This window comes from Grosmannia clavigera (assembly GCF_000143105.1).
Source record: "Grosmannia clavigera kw1407 unplaced genomic scaffold GCSC_156, whole genome shotgun sequence".
Lineage (NCBI taxonomy): Eukaryota > Fungi > Ascomycota > Sordariomycetes > Ophiostomatales > Ophiostomataceae > Leptographium > Leptographium clavigerum.
The window spans coordinates 655,300-673,864 of record NW_014040784.1 but is presented as its reverse complement, the minus strand read 5'-3'; the positions used below and the strand labels follow the sequence as shown (position 1 = coordinate 673,864).

The following is an 18,565-nucleotide window of genomic DNA, read 5'->3' as shown; positions in this document are numbered from 1 at the left end:
TGTACTGGTTATAATTCTATTATTAGTTTCCTGCAGCAGAAGAGCACTCCTGTACTCTCATAAGCTTCCTTTCCTCCGTCTTGGCTGTTAGGGGACCCGGTACTACGTAAGAGTCCGAATCTTTGTACACCCAGATGACGCGTTGAACACCGGTGAAGGAGCGAGCAGCAGCAATTCTAGCCAGTTATCATCTACAAGCAGTTGCTATGGGGTGACCAGTAGGAGTACCCGTGTAGGCTCCTGAAAATTATATAAGAGCTTGAGGACTGAGAAAGAATGTATCTTATTCCTTTGACATTCCTTCTCCCCAAGCTCTTTGCAATGAAGATTCAGCTTTCTTTCTTGGCCTTGACGGCCTTTAGCCAGGCTGCTGTCGTCGCTAAGGATATAGCCAGCACGATAGAGACTTCTTCGAGCCCAAGCAGCGTCCCCCCTGGCTGCCTCGATCCTTCACTAATCCAGACAGCAAGCAATCGGACAGGTCAGGAACGTGGGACCCCGGGCGTAGAACCGGGCGAGGTGTCATCGGAAATGTGAGCAGCCACGAGACGCCAAAGACAGAAAATTACTGCTGGCTGACACAATTTAGAGACACCACCAACTTTATCAACTTTTGTGCTGGCCGCGAGCTCACCAACGGCCGCCAGCTCTCGACATCGTCGTGTAACGGCATTCCCATGGGCCGCATCCCGGCCCATGACCGCATGATTGCGTCGCTGATTACTTCGCCGGCAACAGGGGAGCGTCTTCCGGCCCACATGGCCTTTAACATCACCATCCATACGGTGCACCTAACAGCAGGCTACTTTGCAAATCCGCTGGCGAGCTACTACTCGGCGCCACAGGATCTGGACGAGAACGGCAACATCTATGGCCACTGCCATGTCACGGTGCAGGAGCTGACGGTGAAGCGGCATGATTGGGGCGAAGTCGTGGTCAAGATCCCCGACCCGAGAAAGTTTGTCTTTTTCACGGGAATCAGCGACGCTGGCGACGGTCGTGGGCGGCTTCAGGCAACTGTGGTGGGCGGTCTGCCGGTGGGACATTACAGGGTGTGCACGATGATTGCGGCACGCAACCACCAGCCGGTGATGATGCCGGTAGCTCAGCGGGGAGCCCAAGATGACTGTGTGCGGTTCCAGGTCATCGACGGGGACGAAGACTACTTTTCGTAGGACAGAAGAATTGAAGTTGGGGTTGTCTTTGGGGGGGCTGATGGGTGTGGAAAAGTAAGACGAGTCTCGTGCCTCGAAATTGTACTAATCAGCAGCAGAGACTGATATTGACACTAGAAGGTATTCTCATCAGTCGGCAGTTCAAACAATTTGAGTACTTGTGCAGCTTTTTTAGAATATTACGTGCTGGAATTCGCGTATGTTTACGGACAATTGAAAATATGGACAATCCTGTTTTTTACTTCTGATTTGATAGATGAAATGAGTATACCATCCCGACAAGGAGAGCAGTTGTGTGCCGATAGCTCTTTCCGGTTGGTGAGCTACAGATGCCGCGTTGCCATTGGTCGATTGGACGGCCTAACTTCCTTACTTCACGTCAGAGGAAACTCTGCTGACAGGTTTAGGCAGCAGAACAGCAAAAGCTTTACCGGCCTACGAAACGAACTGCAAATTGACCACAGCTGTCTGGCAATCTGGGAGATGCAGTCGACGACATTTCGTGCCTGTGAGGCCTGTCGCATCCTCAAGGTGCGCTGCGAGCCGGCCAGTGGCGGTGGCCATGATGGCAGCATCAGCAGCAATGACGGGACCGTCTTGCCACCCGTATCGGAGCGGCCACCCTGCCGTCGGTGTCGAGACATTGGCCACGAGTGTGTCTACACGGAGCGGCGGAGGACCAAGCGCAAGCGGACGGACGTGCGGGTGCGCGAGCTGGAGCAGGAGGTGTGGCAGCTGGGCGAGCTGCTGTTTCTGCAGCAGAAACAGCAGCAGCAGCAAAGTGGTGATGCTGGAGGGGTGTTGGTGGAGGGCGTGCAAGAAGTCCGAGTTCCAGAAAGGTCGTCTCCAATCGTGGAGGAATCACTCCCGACGGTTCCTTCTTTACCTCCTGCATTTGCCATCTCTTCTGCTGGCACCCCCTCTCCCAACTTGCCACTGTCGTGGAACTCTTCCCTGCCAGCAACAGTCGACTCGGCAGACCCTGTGGCTGCTGGACTTCTACCGATGGCTTGGGCGGTGCGCCTCTTTCGGCGATACGTCCTGACAATGGCACCCCAACGGCCGCTCGTGGTGTTCCCTGCCGTGACGCCAGCAAACCATCACGTGATTCCGACAGATGAGGAGATAGCGGCAGTGGCAGCCAAGGTACGGCGGCAGACCCCCGTACTCTTCCTAGCGATAGTCACGGTGGCGGGGAACATTGGCGCGGAGATGGGACAGAATGGAGACGACGACGACGACGATGACGACGATGAGCTGAGCAATGGCCGAGACGGGTCTGCAGATATTAGTAACGACGAGAGCGACGGTCTCAGCCTGGCGCTGGAGGCACTCCTGCTGAGGGTCTTTGCCGAGCGGATCATGCTGGATGGGCAGAAGTCGATTGAGCTGATCCAGGCGCTGCTGGTGTCGTCCAACTGGAACTGTCACTCACTGGGAGTCACGCCGCCGTCGAGCCATCGGCCAAGATTCTACCAGCACGTCCACCTGGCTGCATCGATGGCCGTGGAGCTGGGTCTGTGCGGCCGTGAAGGACAGAACCGTCCTCAAGACTCTGGTCCATCCGGCGACACCCTCGTCTTTGAGCGGACTCTGCTGGCCTGCTACCTCTGCTGTTCCAGGTGGTTTTCTTGTCGTTTTCCGTCTCGTCTCAAACAGAAAACTAACATCAAAAGTGTCTCTCTCGGCTTCCACCGCCAGTCCATGTTGTCCTTTACGCCTCACATAGCCGAATGCCTCGCCACGATCGAGACATCGGCACTGGCAGCACCAACCGACGCCACTCTGGCCGCCTGGGTTCGTCTGCAGCACATTGTCGATAACGCCGCAGTCGGCTTGGGCCTCCGGTCGTCTGAGCGCGACGGGGCAGCCAGTAGCACAGACAAGGCCACCCGGGGCCTGGTGGACTTTGCGGACCCGTGCCTGCAGATGAACCTGCAGAATGCCACGCTGCAGCTAGAGCAGTGGCGACAGAGCGTGACGAGCACATGCATGAACAACAGCCTGCTGATACAGTACCACACCGTTCTGTGCACTCTGCACGAGTCGTGTTTCTACAACGAGTTTGACCCGACCGACTTCAAGCCGCCGTACCGCGTGGCTGTGCCGACGTGCAGGGCGAACGCACCAGTGCCACCACAAAGACCAAAACCACGGCCTTTTCTTACGTCTGCTCACATCCAGTCGCGCCAGCTGTGCCTCGCGTCGGCACGGGCGCTAATCGGCATCTTTCTGGCAGCGCCGACGAAGCAGCTTCGGGGCATGCCGGTGTTCTCGTACGCGCGCATCAGCTACGCCATCGTTGTGCTGCTCAAACTGGAGCTGTCGGCCGTTCTTCCGGGCGGCGCCATGCACGGGCTGATGCGCCACGTCGGCGGTCCAGGCAGCTCGACCACGCAGATCCACCACTATCTGGGCAAGCTGTCGTGGCGGATGAGACAGCTCCGCACGCGGCACCGGCACCTAGCGCGCATGTGGGCACCGCTCGTGGAGGCGGTCAGCGAGTGGTACGAAGGCTACCTGCTGCCGGCGGCAGGCGGTCACATCAGCGACGAGAAGGCGAGCACTGCGTCGGGCGTCGGCCCGGTGCTACGACCACTACGACACTGCTTCCCGCTTTTGACGCAGAGTGAGGGTCAAGCCAGCACAGCAGCGGCAAGATTGAACCCAGAGTCTGCGATGGCTCCGGCGTCTTTGGTGGCACCGATAGGCGTGTCGGGATTCTACGAAATGCTGAACGAGATCGGTTACCGGGAGTCAGCTGTGCCGATAGCATACGAGAACGGGACGACTGAGCAGGACTTGGAGCAGACTGACAGGTCTGCAGGTGGGGACACGAGCTCGGTGTCGCGGGCGCCTGCTCATGTGAGCCATGAAGACGAACAGCTGCTCCAGTCAATGCTGCTCATGGGAGATACCATCGACTGGACAGACCCGTCGAAGCAGTTTTTCGACGTGCAGAGCTGTCTCGACGGGATGTTTTCGGAGCAGATGTCGACGTAGGTGATAGATATTCGAAGAAAGGGTACTATTGTATGTATATCGTGGAGTGGACAAATTGCACCAGGGAGTTGGATTATGTCTATATGATACTGGAACACCAGAAACATTTGTACAATATAAGATAATGATGGAAATTGGGAACCGGCAAAGGGTATAAAAAGCACGAGAAGAGAGGATAATGTACAAACACGGAGCATATTGCTTTACATGACGAAAACCCAGAGTGACGCCCCAAGACTGCTAGTAAAGCGATGCGCAGAAGAGGCTCAAACCTCGGCGGCTTCCTTTGCAGGGCCATTCCCGCGGACCTGTGGCTCTCCACGGGTAGCCTTTCTGTGAGCGCGTTGTTCGAGGGCGATGCGACGACGTTCCTTTTCGCCTTCGATGCCGGTGTTGACGGTCTCGTGGACGCTCTGGAGCGGCTTGGCGTGAATGAAGAGGCAGGCGATGAGGCCGGCGGCAGCGAAGCAGGTCGTCTGGATCCAGACAGGACGGACGGCGTCGTACATGGCCGCACGGACGACGGAACGGAGGTCTGGGGGAAGGCGATCGACGAGGAGCAAGTTTGCCTGGGCAGCATCGCCGGAGAGCATGTCGGCGAGGGAGGCATTGCCGGCGGCAGCAGCGAGGATGGCAGGACGCTGGGCAGTCATGCGGTTGGCAAAAGCAGCGCTGGCGGCGACGACAGCAATGGCCGAGGCCATATTGCGGGTGAGAGAGAAAAACGCAGTAGCACTGGCGTTGTTCTGCGGTGGCACGTTGCTCTGCAGGGCGACAAGGGGCGGCTGGAAGTTGAGCCCGATGCCGGCGCCAGTGATGCCCTGGTAGATGACGATGCGGGCCCAAGCCGACGAGGTCGAGGGCACATTGCGGCCGCGTGGCAGATTCAGAAGCAGGCCTGAGCCCAAGACGGCCAGCAAAAGTCCCAAGATGATCGGATCACGAAACCGGCCGGTGCGCTTGAGGTAGATACCGCTGCCGGCAGCGCACAGCGAGACCGGCAGGCAGACCGGCAGCAGATAGACGCCCGAGAGCAGCGGCGTGGCGCCCAGCACTGCCTGGAAGTAAGTCGGCAAGAAGTAGATGGCCTGTGTAAAGGCCAGCCCGTGAAACAGACAGACGCACAGCACCGCCACGTTGGACCGGCTCGCAAACAGGTGCGTCGGCAGCAGCGGGTACACGGCCAGCCGATGCTCGACCAGCCCAAACAGCACCAGCGTCACGACACCAAAGACGATCAGACAGATCACCGTCACCGATCGCCATGGATACGCGTTGCCGCCGTATTGCAGACCCATCAGCAGCATCAGCGTGCCGCCCGTGATCAGCAGACTGCCGAGCCAGTCGATCGAGCGCAGCCCGGCCAGCAGCGGCGTGTGCGGCGTCGGCAGGTGCAGCGTGAAGAGGATGATGAAAAAGGCCGTTCCGGAGATGGGCACTGAGGAGTGAGTAGAAGTGGACAAGGGGACAAGTGGTAGAGGAGCGGAAGATGTAGATGCCAATACGAAAAAAAAAAAAAGGAAAGAGCACCGAGAGCACCCCAAAATGGAAGGAACAAACTGCACTCCAGACACATCGTCACTCACAGTTGATATAGAAACACCACCGCCACGACACGTTGTTCGTCAGTGCGCCACCCACGATCGGCCCCAACGCGCTCGCCGTCGCCCACACCATCCCGATCATGCCGTAGTACTTGCCGCGCTCGCGCGCCGAGAAGATGTCGCCGATGATGATGTTGACCAGCGTCAGCAGCCCGCCGGCCCCGACGCCCTGCACGGCACGTCCGGCAATCAGCATGGCCAGGCTCGTGGCCGCACCACAGAGAGCGCAGCCCAGAAAGAAGACGGCCGACGCCGCCAGCAACACCGGCTTGCGGCCCCACACGTCGCTGAACTTGCCCCAGTTCGCCGTGCTGGCCGCCGCCGCCAACATAAAGGCCGAGCCGACCCAGGCGAAGCCAGCCGATGAGCCAAAGTGCTCGGCGATCGTTGGCAGTGCCGTCGTGATGATGGTCATGTCGAGGGCCGCCAAGAAGACGGACATCTATGATGTCAGCAGAGGACTATGGGGGCTGTCAAGAAAGCAGAGCCACGGTGACAGAGTAGAGGGTTGCATAACAAACTTACACACGCCGCCGTCATAAGCAGAAAAATCTGTATCGTCGATCGGGGTGGCTGAACATTTGATGGTCCATTTCCAGCCGGTGCTGCTGCGTCTGCCGATGGGTTGCCGCGGCCGTTCAGCGCCTTCTCGTCGTCTGTGATTGTCGCCATCGTCGCATCGTCTACAGCCCCTAGTGGAAGCTGCTTAGCCCCACCATCTGTAGCTGTGGTAGACATGTTGAGGAACCAGAATATCAAGTCGACAAAGGCGGTCCTAACAATTGGTTTAGACTCTGAACGTATTGCTTGTGTCTTCGGAAAGTGGAATCCGTCGTCTTCGGCCGTTGCGCCTCTTGTATGTGATCCAAATACATATGGGATGACCGTCCTTTATAATCACAGGGCTTTAGATGAACGTCATCCTTGTGCTGGTCATTGGCTTGCGTTTGGCAGTATTTTGCCCCGTTTGCCTTGCCCGGCGCTCAGTTAGTTCCGCCAGGCTACAAATCCGGCGCTAAACTGACCCGACGCCGGAGATGCGGTTAGTGTGATGATTAGACTGGATGACTAAGGCGGTCTCCGAGTGCTCACGACATAGCTCCGACCGCCGCCAACGTAGTATCTTCATCACGTGGTAGTAGACTAAACTTCTATCACAGGAAGCGATGCAAGGTCTCTTATAGTTTCAGCATACATAAATCATAGCTATAAAACGTTTTGAGGATCCTATGCTTCTCCATCTCCATCCGTCTGATCGATCACTCGTCCTATATGATACACCCATGCTGTAAGCATAGAAATATACTTGGAACTGGGTCGACCGGCTAGCCCTTTCTAAAGCCATATATTACCTCAGAATTTCCATACTTTCGGTACACTCTGCAAAAAGAACGCACTTTGATATCCGCAGCTTTCTTTGGTATCCTTGCAAAAAAGACGAGGCGTGTTGGTTAATGCCACTTTTCTAGATCCTGGGTTTCTCATGAGCTCTGGAACCACAGGACTGTGGAATGTGAGCGTATCATGAAAGCAATAGTCGGAAGGCGCGGCTTTAAAACATAAGTCCATAGTAGCGTAGCGAAGAGCAACCCGAGCAATACTGCGAATGAACAATATTAGCTGAGCTGCAATTCATCATAACCGGCTGCATGTATAGCGCTCACCTGAATCGCACCATATTCTTGAAATCGACATGGCCATTCACGTTTCAGTAATTCCATCAGCATGTATGTGATACGCCGTCCATGCCCATAAACATGTACTTTCGTAACTGTTCCGAGGCTAACGTAAGAATAGAAACTCGGCCGTCCTATCGACTAAGTGGCTAACAAGCTGAGATCGCTTTCACGCGTAGACAAGAAACGACACTGGCTTAATCTATTTTTGAGCTCTTTAGTCGAAATTCGAAAGAAAACACGTAGCTTTGTATCACGGTGTCCTGCAGTCGGCTGCCATGTACTGTGCTCAATCTTACGGAGCATGTTCGGGGTTGGCAGACTGCCTGCATGGGGACCTTCTGCAGAAGTCCCAAATATAATAGGCGTTGTGAAATTGTGGCTCTTAGGTTAAGAACGTGCCTTCTGCTCGACTGTACGAGGGCGAATGATTCGTACCAATTTTGAATTGCAAGCTCGGCACTGCTTTCCTGTTCCTAGATTGTATTGATGCCTCCAGAAACGTGTTCCTGGCGTCTATCGGTTTGCGCATCTTGGCCGAAACCCGGCTTCGTAAGAATCTTGCCAAGGCAGGAGAATCAAAGTCACTAGAAACTTCAAAGAGGCTACTGAACCAGCCTGTGAGCTGCCTGTTTGAGCCAGACTGTTTACGGTAATTTTTAACACATTTTGGCATTGTATGCTCAAACAGCAAATCGGCTTGCTGATCGTGAGAACTCTCAACTGCAAGGTAGAGCGCTCTCAGAATGTCATGTAGGCTCAGAGGTGGTTCATGATTTAAAATAATAGACAAAATGTGAGGTGTTGCGTGTGTCATTCCCAGGAGCAGCTCGGATCTTCCCGGCTCGTAGCCATTGTCCAGAAGTAACTCGGCAATATCAAGTTGTTGTGAATCTAAGGCCAGTACAAGAAAGTCGTCGGTTCTAGCATTGCTGCTGAGGTCCAGGCCCTGCTCGAGAAGAAGCTTCACCATGGTTAAATTCTGCAGCCTGATAGCATACAGCAGCATGTAATATCGCGGCCAGTCTGTTGTCTTGTACGAATTGAAAGGAATGGAGAGCTGTGATCTGAAGCCGCCACTTTTTGTCCGCTGAACTAGGTTGGTGATGGCGTTCATGGTGAGACATGTCTCCGGATTTCGAAAGACTTCCAATGCCTGAGCCGAAACGTCACGGAGAAGATCCTGTGGTGTCATTGATGCATGATGTGTCCACTCTGAAAAGGCGTATGGTCTCAGTGAATCAGCCGGATCATCAATCTTAAGCGACAACACAACGTCATTGCAGCACGAAATGTAGGCCAGACAGCAGCGGGCTATGTAGCTGTGAGCCAGCTTTGCATCGACGCCGAATATTTTCAAAGGACCTGAACAGATGCGCTGACCGAGAAGGTACTCCTTCACTGAGAAATGTGCTAGGCTGACTGTGTGAAATCGGAGCCGTAGGTCTATGGATGGATCAGGTGCTGGCTCTACTTTGATGAGGCCAGGGAGAAGATCGAGAATGTCCAACGGACTAAGTCGATTCTCACGGTCAAACGGACAGGGGTCCTCAACCCGGATGATGCAGGCTTCAGCCAGCTCTTCCACAAATAGAGGGCGACTTGCAGAGACAAGCCACCGAAGTGCGGCAGCAGCTTCATCCACAAAGTTTGAATCAACCTTGGCCAGTATTCGTTCGTATGTAGAATCCAGATCAATCGGGAGAGATGATAGGATGGACGTACTTTCCTTTCTGCGCATAATTCGTCTCGAATTCAACTCCTGCATTTGGAGTGCGGTCCACCGGAACCTATAAGACAAGTTAATACTGTTCGACCTTTGGTAAAAGGAGCTTTGCCTTACATTCCACCAGAACCATACACCAACTTTTTGACGATGTCGTCCTTGACATGTTCAGGCTGCTTTCTTAGCTTATGATTAAGTCCAATCTGATTTACGACGTAGGTTTTCACGTCAGGTTCGATGTCTGCAGAAGTAATTCTCAAAGCCGTCCAAGAGGAGCTGAGTACAACGCTTGTTTCGATATCCCATTCAGGCCTGCTGAATACGAGAATATGTAGTCGACGGTGCTGGTGAGCAGCCAATTGGCTGAGGAACTGGATAACCATTTCACATTCAGGACCATACGGTATTTCATCAATGCCGTCCAAGACGAGGTAGGTGGCACCAGACACTACAGTCTCTTCAAGAGGCTCTGTAGAGCCTATAGAGACTGTAGAGTCTGTGGAGTCTGGTTCTTCTTCTCCGGCGCAGAGAAGCTCGATTGCCGTAAAAAATCGAGTCTTTAGCGCTTGCAGTGATGGTGGCCCGGGGCAATACTGCTGGTGCAAGGCCTCAACCAGTGCGAGTACTTTCTCTCGATAACAAAGCTGTTCCAACGCTGATTTTAGGAACGTTGAGAGATTCTGGCACATGAAATCGTCGAATCCAAAGTAAAAGTATACCATATTGTCTGCGGTCTTTGGGGTGCTTCTGATTTGCTCCCGAAGATGGTCGATTATCAACGAACTTGTACTCGTCAGTCTCATGTATCTTGGCGTTTTGGGAGGCTGCTCAACTCTTGCATACCAGAGTACAGTTTTCCCACAGCCAACTATCATTCCGTAATGTGTTGTGTCAGTAAATAAGAGTTACCAGTGGCTTCTCGGGTCTCCTACCATCTCCCATTATCCACAAGTATGGATTCTTGGATTGAAGCCATCGTTCGTAGGCGAATCCCTTTAGGAACCACTGGCCAGTGCCGCGTAAACGTTGCTCGTATGTTGACGCCTGCATGGGCAAGACATTTCTCGCATCTAGCCAGCGCAGTGTGGCCAATTTCTTCTTCTCTGTGTACTCCACTTCAGTCCACCGTCATAATTAGCATGTGCTGAATAGCACTGGCGATATCAAGTCTCCAGTGCTTACTTTTCTCTTGAATAGCCCTTTGTCTTGAATATTCATCAGCTGCTTCCCTCTGGAAGCACAACTCGCTACTTAAACATCTTAGGTCATCTAAGCTGGTAGTCGAGGTGTTCCTGTCGATTTGTGTCAAAGACAGAAGATCAAATAAGGATGCATTAGTTTCACACTCACAAATTCAAGACGGAAACAGATAGCATCAAATAATCTCTACAAGCATCTATGATAGCCTTGAGTCGTTTGATCTCATCGGCGTGGAATATGTAGAGCGCTCGTCTTCCTACTATCCGTAATTTCTCGCGTATTTTTGAAACGTCTCCCTCTCTCTGAACTTTGTTCAATATAGCCTGTAACTTGTTTAAATGACTCTCACATGCCTGCATGGAATTTTGTGTGATGCAGACGACTGCAGCCTGAAGGTTAGGCTTTCTAAGAATGATATCGAGTTGCGCGAAAATGGTGTTCAACCAGAGGAGCGTTCTTTGTGTTTCGAGTACGTCCTTGTCTCCATCTTTCCATAGCTCGTAGTATCCGTAGAGACCTTCTGTCAGTTGGATTGCAAAACTGATGATGGCTAAACACGTCCCCGGATCCATATTATCGTTCAATATACAATAGCCATACAGGTGAAAACAAAATTGCATCAAGGAAGATGTCTACAACGCGCAAATATGAATTGACATAACGGGCTTAAATGGGGAGTCGGCTATCATATGATGCAGAGTGGATTCTGCCTGCCCAAAAAGCCTAACGGGGCGTTGCATTGGGCAGAATCCAAGCCATTGCAAAGCCTTTGTCTTTCCCCGTTGACGAATGGTTGTTCATTAATTTCAGCACACGTTCAGTGGCTGTGCAGGTACTCATGCGACTTACGACGTGCACCAATAGCAGAAAAATTGTAGGCTGTAATTTTTGTTCATTCCCTTGATCGAGTCGTTTATTGTACGGAATGTCTTGACCCTGTACGGAGTACCTAGCACACATGTCAAGTTTCCATGGAGGTTATTCAGATGCTCCAATTTGCTCATGTGCGTATGGAAGAAAAGGGCCAACACGGGCACCCGGGAAAGAATGCTCTGCTGGACGCCGGACTTCTGAGTAAAAGGTCTTGATCGCCTTCAACGATTTTGACATCTCGACCGAGTTGAATCTTGCCGTATATCATTGATGTCATCGTTTAGAGAGTTTTCCTGCCTGGCAGATAGTAGTCCCTTATGCAGCCGGTAGTCCGGTCGACAGATAGCATCACGCTGGAGCGTTTGGTGGACACAGGGAAATCGTGAGCAACGCTCTCTCCGGCCTCAAGCAACTGCCGCCTGATGTCTGCAAAGTCATAATGCACGAAGTGCGGATTCTTCTTTTCTCACAATCATGCTTTTCAGCACTCTGAAGCATCGTTGGTACACCTTTCAAGAACGCTTTAATTAAGAAAGGTCTGATGATTGCGTGAGGCTTATGGCGAATATTGGACTGATTTGGGTATGAAAATGAACTCATACTATTTTAGGTCTGAATTTTAGCAACCGAAACCAATCATCAGATTGCAGTGCTTCTCTTGCAAGAAACACTAAAGTCTTTGGTCTGTCTTTGATCCCAACCTCATAGCGATCGACCGTATAAAACAGGCTTTTTACGGCAGACTTCTCTCCCGAAAGATCTAGGAAAGAGCTGGGGCGAAGGTATTCAATGAATCGACCTGGGGTATTTGACCGAGAATATGCTGAGACAGGATTTTATTTTGCTGCTCGTGCTCTGCCTTTCTCGCTTTTATAAAAAAATCTAGCCGTCAAAAATAAATCGAGGCTCGACAACAACAAAACAAGAAAAAACCAAAATCGATAGCCTTTGAATTTTGATCCCATTGCACATTATTTCATCAATATAAGAAGCCACCATTGTTCACCTCCTTGAAGATATTGTCTGTAATGTCATAAACCGAGAAAGGCTTACTGACTCGCCGACTAATGCAATAATCTGTAGCCAACCGTCGACATGTCGTTTAACTTCATGTGCTTACCCGGCGAGCTCAGAAACAAGATATATGAGCTGGTACTGGTTTATCAAGAGCCCATACGAGAGCTCTTGCCGGGGCTTCTCTTCACGAACAGGGCCATCCGCCACGAAGCCAGCTCGATCTTTTACAACCAGAATCAGTTCCATTTGCTGAACTTGTATCCCGGCCAAGTTGCTTGCTTCCTCGACAATATGGGCAGCAAAAATGCAGGTCTAATCCAGCACATCATCATTGAGTTCCCAGAATTTGACAACTGGACTTCTGGCGCTCTCGTCCTCAATGATGACAGCGTCAATCTGATCAATAAACTAAAGAGCAACTGCACCAGTCTGCGCACGATCACGACGTCGCTATACAACGCCGTTGGCTGGAAGATGGCGGTGCATGAACGAGAAGACGACTTCACCATCAACACGATGAAATTTGTTGACGCTTACTGGGGGGGCATTCCATCTCTGGAATCGATAGTGCTCTACACGCGTAATTGCGGTTCAGATGAGCGCGTGAAGCGCGAACTTGGAGGCCTAGGACGGAAAGTGATACTGAGAGAAGGAAAGATAGCATCAGGCTATCGAGCCGAAGAGGCCCGAAAACGCCGCTTCGACATGTTGGCTGCGTTGATGCGCAGTGTGCCGTTTTAGGCGGTTGATACAACGCTGTTGTAGAAGAGTGGCTCCAGGACTTTCACTGAACCCGGCACATGCACTTGTGGTCTCCATCAGATGTCGTACATTGATGATGCTAGGGCTTGTGGGAGACAGTATGATCGTTGGGATGGAAAGAATGGAGGGAGCAGTGAGACATCGAATTGGTCAGATAAAAGTGCAGTGTCATGTTATCTGCAGCAGTGTCATACAAGACATACATCAATGCTAATGCCGACATAAAGGCGTCTCTTCCGTGGTCAAGTGTCCTGCTCCGCAAGAATGTTCCGTACCAGTTTCAGTGGGTCGTCGCGGCTGATTTCTGCCCAAAGTTAGACTGGACGGCTATTGGACGATCTGTCGACGTGAAATCGTAGATCTTCCCGTGATAGTAGCAGTCCTAGCCTTGTAGGTCCTGGGGCTCCCTTGTATGCCGTGCTTCACGATCCAATGGTTCTAGCTATGCTGGTTGGCTGTGCCCTGTCGAGATTAAAGCTGCCTACGGTATTGCCTACCGAACATCAGCTGTGTCCCTCATTTTCACTCTTTTCATATACAGGCAAGAGAATCAAGGAATTTTTCTTTGCATGGGTTGAACCTGCTTGAACATCCTACATCGTTCATTTCTTCACCGCCAGGTTGGAAACTTCTCCATCTCACTCGGCTCTTTCGCGTCTTCGCACGTAATATTACCGTTCCCAGTCCTGTGCAGCCATTCGCTGGGGAGAATTGCGTTGCGGGAACCTCGGCCAGTTAGGACCCCACTTTGGACGGCCCCAGCATAAGGCTTGTCGAAGAAAAGCGAGTGTGCGCGGCTTGTCTTGTTGACTTATCACAATCAACGTAACTAGCACTAATCAACTCACCGACAGCCTGCTGCTACTGCAATATTGAGCAATGCCTGTCTGGCTTTCGTATCCGTCGTCACGCAAGGACAGCGGTGAGACTGCTGTGAAGCACTGTTTGTTCTACTTGATTCCCGGAAACCCGGGCTTCATTGAGTATTATGCAACCTTCCTCTCGGCCCTGCGAGGTCTTCTCGACGAGATTGAGGACAAGAGTAGCATCCGGTTCACCATCCTGGGCCGAAATCTGCTCGGGTTTGATGATGGTGACAATGGCGACGATGGCAGCGGCTCGTACGGCCTCCGTCCATTTGATCTGGACACGCAGATCCAGGCAGCCATGGACGCCATAGCGGCCGCCCGGATTGACACCAACCACGGGCCACGACATGGCGAGCCGTTCGACGAGGTGTTCCTTTCTGGCCACTCTGTCGGGAGCTACATCGCGCTCGAGGTGTTTCGTCGGCACCAAGAGCTGATGAAGCAGCCTACGACTTCTGCAGCCACGGGCGTCTCGCATCTCCGGCTGCGTGCCGGCTTTCTGTTGTTTGCCACTCTGACCCATCTAGCGAAATCGCCGAGCGGCCGAAATTTGGAGCGGCTGCTGAACACACCGCTCCTTGGTCCATGCGCACCGTGGCTGGCAGAGAGATTTCTCGCATGCTGGCCGACATGGGCGCTGGGCTGGATCGTGGGAAGCGTCCTCCAATTTCCGCCTCATGCAGCCAGCGTCACCACCCGGTTCCTCAGCAGCTATGGCGGTGTCCGACAGGCACTGTATCTGGGAGGCGACGAGCTGGTAAACATTGGCGAGGATGAGTGGGCAGACGAGGTGTGGGAGCTGGCCCAAGACAGCGGCACGGGGAGAGACACAGAAAAGCAGCCGACGCCCAAGTTTGTCATTTTGTTCGGCCAGAACGACCACTGGGTTGCCAACGAGTATCGAGATCGGTTCATTGCCCGCCGCGCAGAACATGCTTTGCGTGACGAGCCGCTGCATAAAAGGGGCAGAGCACAGATCGTAATGGATGAAAAGGGGCTGCCACACGCATTTTGTCTTCGTATGTATCCTCCATCTGCACCCACGCCGCTCGGTCGTTTTTGTCTAATGTTCGGCGACAGGCCATGGAGAAGAGGTGGCAGAAATGGTCAGGAGTTGGATATCTGACATTATCGAGGATTTTTGAATGACGGACAGGCAGATGTAGCTCCAGTAAACATTTTTAGCATGCACTGATCTCCCCCTTTTTGGGAGGGGAGTCACCGCTTGAAGAAGGACCGATTCGCACTGCGCGTTCTCAACCAGCAAAGTTCAAGTCCGGCTACTTCCACAAACAGCAGGCACGACATCGACACGACTTGGCGATTTCGATTCCCAGTTGGGAAGCAGTACTGATAGGAATTAGATAATAGATTAATGCATTATACTGTAACAGCAAACAATGTTCGAGGCCTTTGGAGCTCTGACCTGTTTCCCCCGGTTATTTTTCGTATCCAGTCCTAAACGCCCGTCTCATGACCCAATCCTGTATCGCTTGTTATCACCCCAGACGCCAAAGTATGCCACACCGATGCAAAGAAACAATTGCGTGCTCGGTCATTGAACCGGTCCATATGCTTTCCCCTTTTTTCCCATGCAAAATTACGCCACTCATTACCGATGGCGGCCCTCAAGACTCTAAACTCCTTTTTCCATGTCGTCTCATACTACCTCTTGTAATCGATGGCATGCGTCCTGCGCAGTGGCTTCGACTGGATGGCCGTTTGCTAATTCGGCTGGGTCGGTCGGTTCGACAGCAGTGACAACTGCCGAGGACAGATTTGATTGGGGATGGAAGCGTCCATCGCCTCGGTTGCCTCGCCTGCTATTGCATGTTGGCGGTGAAACCGGAGTGGAGTTTGTGACAAGCGTTGTTCCGTTGCCGGCTGGGGATTTTCTTGCATGCGAGATAACCAGAGAACGGAACATGCGGTAACGTATCCGTGGACCGAAGACGTCGTCGGCCAAAGCCCTTATGGCAGGTACAGAGGCAGCCATAATGGATACGGCACTCGCGGCGAAGCCCCAGATGACAAGGGGCACACCTTCAACTGCACAGTGTCAGCTTGGAACAAATGCATCACAGCGAAAGATGGGCTTACACGTAAAGTCGGAGCTCACCAAAAGAGGCATTTTGGTGCACATGACGACGGCAGTGGCACAGGCACTGGGAAAGAGCATGTTAGCATTTGGCATATTCCGATTCGAGATGCAAATGGGACTCACAAGACTCCCATGCTCATTGCTATTGCAATGCTGATTTTCTCTCGGCGGTACATCCGAAAGCGCATCAAGATTCCCCACGGGAGCAGCGCGAGCACAATATCGCAAAAGGCCATGTACGCTGTCATAGAGTCAGAAACAGGTCTGAAATAGAGAAGGGTGAATGGATTGGCATCATCAACGCACAGCCAAAGACGATACCGATGACGACTGCCACATGCATGGACCTGCATTTGCCTTCGATGTATGGCTTCCAGATTTTGGCAGTCGGAGTGCAGAAGCCGAAGATGCAATAGGCGCAGAGTGGCAGAAGCAAATTCAACGAGATGACGATGGCCCACTCAAGACGCCTAAGCCACCCGTCTGAGAGGCGGATGAGGGTGACGGCGAAGGAGGTCTTGCTTGCCACGGCCGAGGTGAAGGAAGAGAAGACGGAGACCAGGCCGAGGATGCGTAACAGCTTGGAGGTTTCCGAGCCGATTGTATCATGGTGGTGGCCGAAGCCGTTGTGTGCCGCTATGGTAGTGGTTATGGCACCCACCAGGAGCAGTATCTACAGAACCGTCAGGACCGCAACAGTGGGGAAGGAAGGAAGCTGGCGAATCACCCACCCACGACAGAAGCAAGAAATAGTCGTCCCACCACAAGCCTCGTCGGCGGCGGAACTTGCAATAGATGCGAAGGCCCAAGAAGGTGGTAGCCAAGGCTGCCAGCACCCAGATTGCTTTGTGGACATAGGCGCCCCGACTGCTGCTGGTGTCGGTCGAGGCAGCACCGGACGACATAACGGAGCGGAGTGATAGAGCCCGCCAGGTGGTGTGTATGTACCACCAGAGGCGAGGGCGATAAGGGCGAAGCTGGAGTTGAAAGCTCGGGTCGGAAGGCTGGAGAACTGGAGAACGATGGTGGTTGTCGCTATTGACGGGCGACTTGAAAGCATACTGGGGCGCAATACAGCACTATGTCGCGTAGGATTGGCCAGACAAGAAGCATCTCGAGACCCGGGGCAAGCAGAAAGCAGATATTTGCCAGACGACTCAAAGAGCAGCAAGCAACGGAACGAGCAGCAAGGACGGCAGGCGAGCTTATAGCTGTCATACAACCCGTACATAATATTTCAGCGAGCATGGGAGCCCAAGCTCCATGCAAACGTACCATGTAAGTGACAAGGAATAGCCCGAGGAGAACCACAGTGCCGGGCCGGCAACAAGGATTTGAGGCACAGGCTACCGCATCCCGGACGAGGTACGAGTGCGTGCCGGGGTTCTGTTTCATTTTCATCTTATTGCTTCTTCCCTCTTTTCTTTTTCTGTCTATCCGCCATCCGTTCCTAGTTTCTGCCTATCGCCTGTTGCTTCTGCCATTTTTCTTTTTTTCCCTTGTTTTCCTTTTTCCCTTTTTCCCTTTTTCCCTTTTTCCCTCTTTCTTTCCTTATTTTGCGCTTTCTCGCACTTGACCAGGCAGAAAATGCGACCACCAAGCTGCTTATGAGAATGCGGTGAGGGGAGCGGTCACTGGATTAACGTGCCAACGCACGAGGAGCAGGAAAAAAAAGGGCAGAGGTGGGCTAGAGTTGCCTTGTGCACATACGTGTACGCGTGCTTGGTGCAGTTCTGAGCCCTTGAACTCACTGACGCCCCTGCTCTCCATTTCCCCGGACTGGGCGCCGAGTTCGGTTAGGCCATATTACGAGCTCTATTTTGGGGGAAGCCCCCTTTTGCGGGAGGGAGTGCTCCGTGCCGCTATGCTGTTCAGGGGTTGATCTACAGGCAAGTAGGATGCTGAGGAAGGGCAAGCGAGCCTGTCCGGCCTCCGATGCGGCGTGTTGCGCTGTGTTGGCAAGGATGGCCTTATGCACAACTGACCGCATCTTGCTTTAATCTGCGCACAGGCGCAGCCGCCCTTTTTTCCAGGCTAGCCCGAATGCTACCGGCGGACGAGACCGGATACGAGCAGGCAGCAGGCAGCGCAAAAACAAAAGGGACGAACTGCCAAATCGTGTCGCGGGCTAGAAAAAAAAACGACAGAGAAAGGGCAAAGACAGGCCGGGGAGACGCCGAAGCAAAAGGGCGGACATGTGCGCTCGTACTATGTACGGGACAAGGAAACACGCGGCACGTCTGCCAGCATCTGATAGGCGCGTGCCGAAAAGCCTGGGAGCGACTGGTCGGCATCTTAAGCTCTGCAGGGTTAGCTCGCGGGTGCTTTCGGTTGCATGACTGCAAGCCCATACTATGTATCACCCTTCAGCTGTCCTGTCGCCAGGCCGCGCCCAGCCCTACGGGGCTCCCAGCTCTGTACTATGTATGTGATGTAGCATCTGGCAAGTCACGGCGGCTTTGCAGAGCACAGATGCGGCTGGCACGACGGGAGTCGCCGTTCTCCTGGCGGCAAGATTAGCGGCTGGGAAGGCCGGGCCGATATTCCGAGGACAGCATC

At 53.0% G+C, this 18,565-nt stretch overlaps 5 protein-coding genes across 5 annotated transcripts; 3 read left to right on the top strand and 2 right to left on the bottom strand.

Annotated features, from left to right (window-relative positions):
* Positions 1–321: 321 nt before the first annotated feature.
* CMQ_2352 (fungal transcriptional regulatory protein) lies at positions 322–4,178 on the top strand (the record flags this gene model as incomplete). Its single annotated transcript, XM_014316310.1, has 4 exons — positions 322–533; positions 590–1,171; positions 1,559–2,797; positions 2,852–4,178. The coding sequence occupies 4 exons, from the start codon at positions 322–324 to the stop codon at positions 4,176–4,178; spliced, it is 3,360 nt and encodes a 1,119-aa protein (XP_014171785.1).
* Positions 4,179–4,444: 266 nt separating this feature from the next.
* CMQ_2228 (major facilitator superfamily transporter) lies at positions 4,445–9,906 on the bottom strand (the record flags this gene model as incomplete). Its single annotated transcript, XM_014316186.1, has 5 exons — positions 4,445–5,616; positions 5,765–6,224; positions 6,308–6,557; positions 8,250–9,248; positions 9,302–9,906. 5 exons carry the CDS (start codon positions 9,904–9,906, stop codon positions 4,445–4,447), a joined length of 3,486 nt encoding a protein of 1,161 aa, XP_014171661.1.
* Positions 9,907–12,352: 2,446 nt separating this feature from the next.
* On the top strand, positions 12,353–13,015 carry CMQ_2399 (uncharacterized protein; the record flags this gene model as incomplete). Its single annotated transcript, XM_014316357.1, has 1 exon — positions 12,353–13,015. One exon carries the CDS (start codon positions 12,353–12,355, stop codon positions 13,013–13,015), a length of 663 nt encoding a protein of 220 aa, XP_014171832.1.
* A 900-nt stretch (positions 13,016–13,915) lies between these two features.
* CMQ_2103 (uncharacterized protein) lies at positions 13,916–15,050 on the top strand (the record flags this gene model as incomplete). The annotated part of the gene is made up of 2 exons (XM_014316061.1): positions 13,916–14,924; positions 14,986–15,050. 2 exons carry the CDS (start codon positions 13,916–13,918, stop codon positions 15,048–15,050), a joined length of 1,074 nt encoding a protein of 357 aa, XP_014171536.1.
* Positions 15,051–15,876: 826 nt separating this feature from the next.
* CMQ_2200 (uncharacterized protein) lies at positions 15,877–17,776 on the bottom strand (the record flags this gene model as incomplete). Its single annotated transcript, XM_014316158.1, has 7 exons — positions 15,877–15,954; positions 16,025–16,070; positions 16,130–16,247; positions 16,313–16,679; positions 16,738–17,067; positions 17,282–17,392; positions 17,717–17,776. The coding sequence occupies 7 exons, from the start codon at positions 17,774–17,776 to the stop codon at positions 15,877–15,879; spliced, it is 1,110 nt and encodes a 369-aa protein (XP_014171633.1).
* Positions 17,777–18,565: the final 789 nt, after the last annotated feature.